This window comes from Cupressus sempervirens, chromosome 2 (genome assembly GCF_028749045.1).
Source record: "Cupressus sempervirens isolate cs-2001-9-10 chromosome 2, ASM2874904v1, whole genome shotgun sequence".
In the NCBI taxonomy this organism is placed as follows: Eukaryota; Viridiplantae; Streptophyta; class Pinopsida; order Cupressales; family Cupressaceae; genus Cupressus; species Cupressus sempervirens.
In genome coordinates, this window is record NC_143119.1 from 267573375 (window position 1) to 267585709 (window position 12335).

General features: G+C 34.9%; 1 protein-coding gene across 1 annotated transcript in view; it reads right to left on the reverse strand.

Annotated features, from left to right (window-relative positions):
- Positions 1 to 563: 563 nt before the first annotated feature.
- Positions 564 to 12335, reverse strand: part of LOC149572085 (putative polygalacturonase) — a 61764-nt gene continuing 49992 nt past the window's right edge. Inside the window, exons 3-5 of the mRNA XM_089813392.1 lie at positions 2775 to 3020; positions 1604 to 1757; positions 564 to 1438 (exon numbers count right to left, since the gene is read on the reverse strand). Coding sequence (XP_089669518.1) covers positions 913 to 1438; positions 1604 to 1757; positions 2775 to 3020 — 926 coding nt within the window. The 3' untranslated portion in view covers positions 564 to 912. The remainder of the gene's footprint in view (positions 1439 to 1603; positions 1758 to 2774; positions 3021 to 12335) is intronic.

A 12335-nucleotide genomic window follows, 5' to 3' on the forward strand; every position in this document is an offset into this window, starting at 1 on the left:
ATATTTTGAATATATTTCTTCATTTTTTAACCGTTTTCAAGTAGAATTTGGTGAATCCCACAGTTACTGCAAGTCAGTCCATAAACTGGAATTGAAGGACATTGCTTTTATAGCTTGGTGAATCCCAGCTTGCTTTATGATCCTAGGATTGCTTTGATTGTCTGAATTCCATGGTACAGTGACTTGCCGAAATCATTTACAAAGCTCAAGTCTTATGTCGTCGATGGTTAAAACACTTTTTGTCTTGTTTTTTTATTTGGGTGATTGCTAGGCCTCAAATTTCCATATGAATTGACAAGTACGATTTAAATTTCTCATATACTTTCCCGTGGTGTTAAAGATTTTCACGAGAGTATCTCATGCCAAATTATTAAACTCCAAAGTTACTTATGCTGCTAGCCACAGGAATGCTAAATGAGATGTAATAATATTAAACAGAACCAAATTAAAATCTAGTCAAAATTCATTTGCATGCTGACCAAGAATAACCTTTCAGAGAGATTTCTCGTGCATGTACATTACAGCACTTCCAATACCACATGGTAATTCCTAAACTACTTAGATAATTCAAAAGTAATTATTATTATTTGTACAACTCTCTAATTTGATGACAGCTACAACAGAGGCTTTTATACTAACTTTCCGTCCAATGGTAACTACACTCAAGTAGGCAACAGTAAACATAACAACTCCATTACATTAATCCATTTACATGAAATGGAAATAAGCACTCCAGTGATTCTGAAGATAACCGTCTACATTCAAGAAGATTCAATGTGGAAACTAATATGCCCAATAATGATTACAAGAAGATTCAGTCACAAACTTCCAAATCTTCAAAAAAAATTGGATTCCGGCTATGAACGTCTGAGTGTTTGATTGCCATGTTTTGGAACTCTCCTCTTAACAGATTCAAAAATCATAGTCTATATTTGACTCATTAAATGCTTTTGCAGGTCGAACTAGTCTCCCATTGTCATCGTATAGTGCCAAATTTTCACATGGCCTTGGAAAAATGTTTCCTATTGCTTTTCCCTGAATGTAAGTACACTGAAAAATATTTTTCTTCTTGTAAGTCACTCCAACATTCATATCCCTGAATTCTACATTTTTTATAGGTATTTCCTCACGACCATAAATTCTGACAGGTACACGCACCTCCTTACCATGGATGCCATGATAGTATAGGTTCTCAACTGTTGGAAGAGCATTTGGATCATATTTGTCATCTGGGTGTTCACCATAATCAGTCTTCACTACAATTCCAACCCGAAGAGTGTCGAATTTTAAATTTCTGTAATATATATCACGCACATAGCCCCCTCTTCCAGGGCTAGTTTTGATCCTCACACCACGTCTTGACTGCCACACAAGAATATTTTCAACTGTGACATTTGAGACACCTCCTGACATTTCACTCCCAATTGATACTGCTGCACTGTAATGAAATGATAAAAAATATAAGAAAATACAAATAAATAATGACTTCATGATCCTAAAAACTGCATATAGCTGCAAAATCAGTGAAGAATTAAGATCATAATTATTTACGGAAATGCAAGACAAGCAATGGTGTTGCATCTCTGCAACCCATTTACCTCACCTTACTCTAGATCGAAGTATGAGATTCCGGATAACAATATTTGCAGATGGTCGACCATATGCTATTCCATACTGATCCCAACCACTTTTGATTGCTATGCAATCATCACCAACACTTATATAGCTGTTTTCAATGATACAATTCTGGCAAGAGTCTAACATAAATATAGGCTTTAGTACCTTTTCTATAAAAAATGATTAAATGATAATTTAGTAGATATGATTTCCTGCTAATATTTATAATCTCTTTGCAGTTTTATGATAAGAAAATTAAGTCATCAAAATACACAACCAAGAAAATGCAGAAATTGAAACAACTCCCAATTGTTAACATATATTGAGTTGTATTTCCTAAATTTGAGACACAAAAAGCTTAGTTTTTTTGCCCAATAAACAACATTTTTAAAATGGGAATCCAAAAAAAAATTCAGCAAAAGAAACATTTACAGATAAAATTTCCCGAGGAAAACATTTAACAAACAAGGAACATCAGAAAATCCGGTTCCATTTTCCTCTAATTTGCCTATTCTACCATTCACTAATTGTAAATTAGTTCCATACGTCCTTTGAAATTAGGATGACATCAGATGGAATTGTTCTTCAATCTATATTTTTTTAGCCACTGCATTTCTAATCTGTTGGTTAAAAAAATTTGCAATCAAAATTTCTATAAAGAATATTGATGTGTAAGAATTATGTCTTCCTTTTAGATTTCATAGGCCTCCTCAAGTACTTAATTCTTCAACCTTAAAACAAATATAGCACTTACATGATCATATTAACATGTCCCAGAGCAGATTGGAATGGAAGATTAGGTTGGTGGTGATGACAGCAAGAAAAGAAAATGGATATAATTACTTACTGGCCTTCAACATGATCCCTACCTTGACTTAATCAATGGACATGCATGTGCAAAATAGAAACTGAGTAGAGAAATCAATTATCATTAGACAAAGCAAGATAGAGGTAATTATTTAAATAGTGCAATGTTTCTCTCTCAAAGGTGTTGTCTAATTGGGTTAAATTTGAAATTGTGAACATCAAACACAGAGTATATGTGCATTGGTTAAAAACTTGTGTGCAATATATTTAATAGAAAGATGTTATCCAAAGTAAAACATATAGATATATTCTTGCATGCGAAAGATAGAATTGCAAAGAACATTCTCTACCTGGATCAATGCCATCTGTGTTTGGAGCATCCAAAGGAGCCAAGATAGTCAATCCACTAAGGAAAACATTCTTACAGTCGTATGGGTGGAGTGTCCAGAATGGAGAATTGCGTAGTGTGATATTTGTAATCTCTATGTCAGTACTCCACATGAACTGCACAAGTCTTCCTCTTGTATGGTTCATCTGTTTTTGTCGAAACTTAGTCCACCAACTTTTCCCTTGACCGTCAATGGTGCCATTGTAACCTGCATTGATATAAGGCATCTGTAATTTACTTTGCTTAATTTTTGGAGGATATAAAGCCACAATTCCTAGAGGCAAAACAAAGAAAAATACAGCATACATTATTGCATTTTACAACAACCAGGATGTCAAAATATAATGCCTTCCCACTGAAATAAACATCCATTCAAAAACTGCTAAGGTTAAAACAATTAATCAACTCTGGTTGAGAAGTTATCCTAATTTAAAATGCCTGATAATAAATTAAACACAACTTCTATTGAGTTCATAATATTAAACCCTATTATACATATTCTATAACATAGATAACATTTAGAAATTAGCATATTAATGTTCAACTCCAGTTGGTGAATGGATTAATAAAGATGCAAATGAAATGTAGTTCTTTATTTTCCAATCTTCTAAATTGATACGTAAAACTATCAGAAACTCATAATGTTTTATATTGAAGATGGTCATCATGTGCTCTGATTCTTTAACTTTTATCTAGCATGCTCATCCACATTGAACATGTGTTCAGGACTCAGGTATCTGGGGTTGATGATAACCAAACAGGTTCAGGGTTTATATCAAATGTTTTAATATAACACACTGATTTAATCATAACCTATGTATTATATATATCTATACCCATGATATCATGAGGCATATTCTGTTTATTAGTGGTCATCCATCATAGAGTAGCTCAGATGTAACAAATGTTTCCCCAGTTTAGTATGGGACACATTAATACATATATCTCAGTACAGCTTTAATCTGTCCTAGTCTTATTACCCTAATGTTATTTAATATTCATATAGGTCTCAAACCATACCATTATCAAGAGATGTTCTGTCATGTCATTTTTTAATTACTTCAACTCTGGTAATTTGTAACCCTTGGATCTCAAGACAGGTTCTAGAATAAGTTAACCTGCTCCCTCAAATTGCCAAGGTGAGTGTCCTTAATCAATAATATCGTGACTCGTTTTCCTTGTATATCATCAGAATGTGTATTGGCCCTATTGTGGTGGCACGTTATGATATTGTCAATTCTTTTGCTTTTGGATTTGACATAGCAGCGTGACACCACTACCCTCTAGCCTCACTCTGAGGTTATGGCTATTTGAATCTATACTTAAATAGCATGGTTAACATTTACCAGATTGGGTTTATCTCTACTCGTGTTTTTGTTGTTATGATAGTTTCTTTTTCAACTCAGGTTTTTTTTTTTAACTCGGTACTTTTCTTATCGTGATCAGATTTATGTTTTGCCCACTGATTTGTTTGGCCAATCATTTGTCCAATAAGTTATTGTTTTGGTTCATGGTAAAAAGAGATATACAAGAACAAAGACTGAGCTAATAATGTAATTGAAGCACACCTATTAGCATACCATGTTGCTGACCCCAAAGAAAGACTAATACATCTAGAAACAATACCATTACAAATTACAATATACTTTGCCATCAATACTTGCTGTACCAAAATTATTGCACTAGCAAAAGCTTCATAACTCCTGCTTGCCAGGGAATTGCTTATGCTACAGAGTATTCAAGGTAACTTTTCTAGACATGCTAGGGATCCTTATTTTGACAAAAACGATGCACCACTTTGATTCATCAATGTTTTACATTGCACAGTTGTACCTGGAGGTGTTTCCAGTTTCCATTAATTGGGATTAGAAATCTTGCCAAGTCTTGTGTATTTTCCCTCAATTGCTAGGTTGATAGTTCCTTCTGCTTGGGGTTTCAATGATATGAAGTACCTATCCGCATCTTCGTATGAGTGAATGGTGATTCCCAAACTGTCTCCTGAAGTGGCTGGGCCGAGGATCTGTTGTTGAATATAGGAGCCTGAGAGATAGATTTACTGACCATTATGGCATTTCAGTATATGGACCTTTAAACAAAATGCTCTCAATGGCACCAACCCATCAGGGGAAAAAAAACCTAGATCTATGGGTCAAGTGCGCAAATGCAATCTCCCAACATAGGAAGAAGACTACAGCTTTTAGTGCTTCTGCCATCATGAAAGAACAGCTTAACAAAATAACCAGTTTTCTCAAGGTACAATGAAGGATGGTGACTGTTGTGAATAGTTTTCCTACAAATCGACTTATCACTAGTGTCTAGGGACTCCACATCACCTACTTTCCAGTTCAAATTCTTGTTTTAAGAAGAGTTATTTTGTGAACCGTGAATGTGTAAAACAGGTAAAGTGGATGCAGGGAGAGACAAGGTTAAGGGATAAGCAAACTCTCACGGCCAAATCATCTACAACAACCTGTGAAACAGATGCACTGCTCAATATATGGGCAGAACTTGCAGAGACAAGTCCATATTGGAATTTGATTGTGAAAATTTCCCAGTTTTGTCAATGTAAGAAAAAGGTCTGGAATTCACCATTGCAAGAGACAAAGCATTCAAAATTGTAACACAGACTTAAGGATCTCTAACCTGCAGTAAAGTCCACTGAAATCTACTCCAGGTAATGAGTATGTACAGTGTTACCTTCCTCATCTTCAACGGTGAGAGGATTATTTGCATTTATTACATGTGGTATAGCCATACTGCAGAATTGAGGATTGTGAGATATGAATAAACTTTAGCTTTCTTTCTTCTACACTGATTAATTTTTAGGTGCTTAACTGCTAAAAAAGTCAATTATAAACACAAGACAGCCTATCATGAATAATGTGAGCTCTCGTCCACAGATTTCATCTGAAAGGAGGCACATGATGGTTAAAAGAAATATCACCTAAGCTATTTGTTGATAAGGGACCTTGTAGAGGTAACCCAAGATATCATAGCTTGAGCTGCATTTGAGCATATGGAAGATCCTAAATTTCTTTTAAGCATACATGCATCATTAAATTATTCTCTTACCATAAGAGCAGTGGAAATTGTCTATTTAAGCAATTAAATTAGCTCAGGTTGGTTAATATTAAGTGTAGAATTGAATGAATAGCATTGAAAGACCCTCTATAAAAAGATTGAGACCCTATACACAGTTCCTCAAAATGGAAAGGTTTGTGATGCTGCAGAATGGATCAAAGAGATGGGACTATTTCGCCACCTTTACCATTATTAGCATATTGAACGCTGGATCAGAATGGATAAGATTTTGTGGAAAGTTGGCAAGGCATCAATGGTCATAGTTATGACAATGACAATGGGATAAAGGACAACTAAATGGTAAAGGATAAAAGAGTGTGATATCAGGAAGTAGTTATGAGAGGCATGGGAAGTAGGGGTGGGGTAGGGAACCTTGGGATGTTCGAAATTGGAAATTGAATAAAAGCTTAATATAGAATAGCATTGGAGGGTGGCGAATGAGAGGGGATATAAGGTAGTAGGGTAAGAAAAATAAATATAAGTAAAAAGGTTATAATTATATAAAGAAATACAGTGGGTGAAGGGTGGCAAAGGTGTGAAATGCAGTAACCTAGATTGAGATAAGTTCGGATAACTTTCAAATTCGAAAACCTGATGCCATATGGGTTATGTTAAGAGTTACCTTTTAGATGGTGAGATGGTACTGAGGGAAAGTAAAAAGGATAGGTTTGGAACGATAAGACCAGGAAATCTTTGCCAAATCGGGATCAGGTACAGGGGTACAAAACACTGGTATGGCACAATTTTTTGGGGGGGTTGGGTACATTTTTGGTACATTCATACGAATATATATATATACATACACACACATGCAGCTAAAAAACTGAAAATTTTAGAATGTCATATACCAATACATATGCTAAACAAAACCATTGGAAATTTCAAATTTTGAAACATAGCATTCTAATTTAAATTCAGGTTTTTGTATCAAAAAGATCAAAGTCAGAATCTCATGATAGATAAGTTCAGAGCTCATATATCAACAGCCTAGGTCTTCAAAATATCTAAAAGATCAAACTGGACTCACTAAACATTTTGACATTTAAAAACACAAATCCCAGATGTGAACTTGCAAGAGATTCATTTCGAAATCTGATATTTCATACCTAGAATCACCCAGAAAAATTCCATGATTCAGCAACTTACTCTCAAAGAATAAAATTCAGTACATAGAAGTGGATTAATGATTCATAACTGATCCTCGCAAGGAATCGGGATACTAGAAGGGATTGGAATCTTTGAACAAATGACTAGTGTGACTAGGACAACATTAAACTATGTTAATGGATTCATGTGTCCAACCCGCAAACAAGACCCAGGTCCATATGGGGTCAAGATTTGCAAACCAGTACATACTGGATTCTCATAGGGTATGGATTAGACCTTGTGGGTTTGTCTGGATTTGAACCTGTGTGTTTGTCAGGATTTACAGACCACGAATCTGGATGAACCCACAAGGTCGAATCCGGACCCTGTACGAATCTGGCATGAATCTGCGTGAATCCCCAGGGACCCACAAGCCAAACTTGGAATAAGTACAAACAAATCCACACACACACACACACGAATCCATTTGAATCATAATGGAAAAAAAGCTCACGAATCCATGAATCAGATTCTTGTACCTGAATCCAAATCAGCAAGTAAGCTGGTTAAAGTGGTGTCTTACTCCTGTTAATGTTTAGCATCATAAGAAGCAAAACATGAATCTCATATGCTACCACTGTTTGCTTTGCATCACAGAGAAATAAGCATCTGTATTTTGTTACTGATATCTACTATACATTACAGAGATATAAATATGCTACCATTGTCTGATATGCATCACAGAGACATATGCATACGTACATATATTCATACTGATGTATGCATACATATACGTATGCATATATCTCTGTCATACATCTGAAATATTGACAGTAAAATGTGCATGATGTTGACCAACTTATATTGGTCGGGCTTCATATTATCAGCGACTGATTATATTGCTTGTGTTGGGTTTCATACCCTGTGCCTTGCCTTTGTTATGATTATTATCGGGCCCTTGTGTTGTTATCGGGCGATGGCATATAAAACAAATTCTGGGCAGTTATTATGTTAACTAACATGCCTCCGAAGAGGCATATCCCTACGTGGCTTTTGGGCCATGTAGAGACATGACTCTTCGTAGTCATGTCTCTCACCATTTATATATATGTGCTCATTCACTGCTGCAGAAAAAGGATCGATTCAAGGCATCCGAGTACTTGCAGATAAATATATCAGTATTATTTATTATTGTTATCACCTTCACCTTTTGTTATACAGTGATCAAGAGCTTTAACCGTTGCTGAAGGAGGAAGATTGTTAAAGGTTTTGCTGCAAATCACAGTCAAAGATAAGTACTTATATTCTGCTTGATTTAATTCAGAACTTATCTACAAACATTATTTGTAATTGTTTATCTATTAGAGATCCACTTTACTTAACATGGTCCCAGAGCAGTACTGATAAGAAAACTCTTACAAAATATTCATTCTAAAACTGAGCCAAAGTTAAAGAAAGGAAAAGTTTTTTTTTAATATTAAAATGGTGAATCACGTAAGAATAGAAGACAAGCTAGATGGAGCATCAAACTTCTCATCTTGGAAAACCAGACTATTGATAGTTCTAAGAGAGATGGAATTAGAAAATCACATTGAAACAAATTTACCCATGCCTGAAAATGAATCCGAGAAAGCAACATGGAAGAGGCATAATAATAAAGCAATGAAAATAATCATAGAGTCAGTAAAGGATCATATACTTCCATCTATAGCCAATCTTAAAACCGCATTTGAAATGTTCTCCACCATTCAAAATACATTTGAAATTAACAATACAAGTAGATTACTAACTCTAAAACAAGATCTACTTTACATAAAAATAAAAAATGGAGAATCCATTACCTCTTACTTCCTAAGAATTACTGAATTAAAGGATCAACTTGCTACTATGCAAAGTCAAATAGATGATAAGGAACTAAGCATGATTGCTCTTGGAAGTTTGAGTCTCTTAAAAACGAATGTACTCAAGAAGAATTAAGATTAATTATGAGAGGAATCATTTCAAATCAAGAGGGAGAATTTCAAGCTCTTCAAGTCAGTACCAATAATAAAAGAAAAAGAAAGGGAATTCATCAAGACAACAAGGAAATCAACAAATCATACAAGAAAAGGGATTGGTCCAAAGTACAATGCTTCAAATGTGACAAATTCAGTCACATTCATAACTTTTGTCCAGAACGAGAGAAAATACAAGCAGCCCTAGCAGAAGTTGAGTATGAAAAGGATGAAAATCATGCATTTTAAGTTGTTAAATAAAGATAAGATCCCAAAGTGAGGAATCAGAGGGAGAATGATACATTTCCAAATACATAAGTGACATATGCAATGTTGATTCAGTTTTCCAATCAGAGATATGGTATATCAAGATTGATTTACAAATGAGCAAACAACAGATATTCTTATTGAACCTCTTGTTAATGTTATATTGGAATATTTCAGGTGAACTTGATATGATCAAATTGTAATGTTGAATATTGTATTTAATTTAAATTTATATGATTATATAGTTATTGCTTCAGATATGTAATGAAAGGTGACAATCTTTCATTGGCATATATAATCAGAAGGTAATCATTGTAAGGTGACGATCTTACATATGATAGGCCTATTATCTTGATTCTTTGGGCCAGAATTTGCCGGACACCATGATAACAAACAAATAGAAGGTAATCTTTGTAAGGTGAGGATCTTACAAATGATAGGCCTGTTATTATGACTGTGTTATCAGAAGTCATGAATAACGAAACAAGGTATAAGCTTCTCTAGACATTGCTTAAGTGCAAGTAGAGATTATGTGAGCCATCTCTAGACATTGCTTAAGTGCAAGTAGAGATTATATAAGCCATCTCTAGACATTGCTTAAGTGCAAGTTGAGATTATGTGAGCCATCTCTAGACATTGCTTAAGTGCAAGTAGAGATTATGTGAGCCATCTCTAGACATTGCTTAAGTGCAAGTAGAGATTATTTCTACGCTTCTCTAGACATTGCTTAAATGCAAGTAGAGACTAAGTGTGCTATCTCTAGACATTGCTCAAGTGCAAGTAGAGATTATTTTTTGGCTTCTCTAAACATTGCTTAAATGCAAGTAGAGACTAAGTGTGCTATCTCTAGACATTGCTTAAGTGCAAGTAGAGATTATTTACTATTCATATTATTTTGCTTATATGATGACTCTGATTAATGTTTTACTTCTTCCTAGCTGAAGAGGGAGTGTTAATGTTTAGCGTTAGAAGAAGCAAAACATGAATCTCATATGCTACCATTGTTTGTTTTGCATCATAGAGAAATAAGCATCTGTATTTTGTTATTGATATCTACTAAACATTATAGAGATATAAATATGCTACCACTGTTTGATATGCATCACAGAGACATATGCATACGTACATATATTCATACTAATGTATGCATACATATATGTATGCATATATCTCTGTCATACATCTGAAATATTGACAGTAAAATGTGCATGATGTTGACCAACTTATATTGGTCGGGCTTCATATCATCAGCAACTGATTATATTGCTTGTGTCGGGTTTCATACCCCGTGCCTTGCCTTTGTTATGATTATTATCAGGCCCTTGTGTTGTTATCGGGCGACGGCATATAAAACAAATTCTGGGCAGTTATTATGTTAACTAACATGCCTCTAAAGAGGCATGTCGCTACGTGGCTTTTGGGCCACGTAGAGACATGACTCTTCGGAGTCATGTCTCTCACCATTTATATATATGTGCTCATTCACAGCTGCAGAAAAAGGATAGATTCAAGGCATCCGAGTACTTGCAGATAAATATATCAGTATTATTTATTATTGTTATCACCTTCACCTTTTGTTATACAGTGATCAAGAGCTTTAACCGTTGCCGAAGGAGGAAGATTGTTAAAGGTTTTGCTGCAAATCACAGTCAAAGATAAGTACTTATATTCTGCTTGATTTAATTCAGAACTTATCTACAAGCATTATTTGTAATTGTTTATCTATCAAAGATCCACTATACTTAACAACTCCTAGTTACCAAAATTGGCAAAAGACAATCGACCTATGTGATTTTTTCATCTTCCAGAAATTGACTAAGTCGTTGACCAATTTTAACAGTTTCTTGGTAGAAAGTCGTGATTTTCATAAAAAAGACAAATTTCCCCAAAAGATCACAATCTTTAACTTTTTCTGATTTTTCCTGGCCTTTTTGTTTTCTCCCTGACTTTGGTAGTGATTATTTATTTATTTATTTGTAACCCCCACACCCAATTCTTTTCCTAGCAAGGTTTTCTTCATAGTCTGAATAATGTCATATTTGGCCAAAAGGTCAGCTGCAACATCTTTTGTGCCTCTATATGTACATATGCAATATTTTGGAGCTTCATAAGAGTTGGATGGTTAACATTCATTGTACCTTAGACTAACCAACATATTGGTTGAATAAACATCAGGGCGTTATATGTATTGGGTACCCCTCCAAAACAAGATGAGTAGGCCTAACTTGATTACAATATGGACACATTAGGGACCCTTGGAATGTCGTTCGATAGGATATGTAGAACTTGGTAAAAACCAATAGTTTAATAGGGATCCCCTGGAAGATCCCATGTTGGTGACATTTTCATGTGTGTCCCTTGGAAGGTCCCTACAAATCATAAATGAAGGCTCAATGAAATTAAGTTGCAGGAAGGTAGAGCACAAATGAAGTGACCATTGAAGGGAGACATGAACTTGAAAATGGACAGTAGTTTGATTAAGGGGAGTGCTTCAATTTTAGCCTAGCCAATCTCCCATATGTTAGAAGCACTCCTCTTGCTTGAGCCTAAATTTTTTGCGTGAGGATAATTGTGTTGTAAAAGCCTATAGTGGGAAATGAAATTGTAAGAACCGGAATGAACGCACTAAACAGATTGATTATTGCATTAACAATGAACTCTTATATAGAGTTTACAAACGCTAACTAAAGTGTAGTCTAAAAATAGACTTAACTGAGAAAATCTAAAAAGAAAGAGTATGAGACCACTAACTAAGGTCCTAGAAGAATACACTAAATATAGCAAGAACTGAAGATACCAAAAATAATCTAATGTCCTCCCTTAATGGTCATTCCATCAACTAGCTTGCAGAAGAGAATACTTGTCATGTAGTTACAAAAACTTTAGAACATTTTGTTGTTACTGAGACCTTGGATCTTCAAAATGACAATGACCAAAATTAGCCTAGAAAAAAATGGAGATGGTGGCCCTCTTCTTCAAAATGATGTGCATTAAGAGAGTAGAGCCTACCACAGACTCTTCCACTGACCCTCCCAAAATCTGCAAAACCAATGACTAGAAATGGTCACAAAAACAACCAATCTAATGTTGGATAA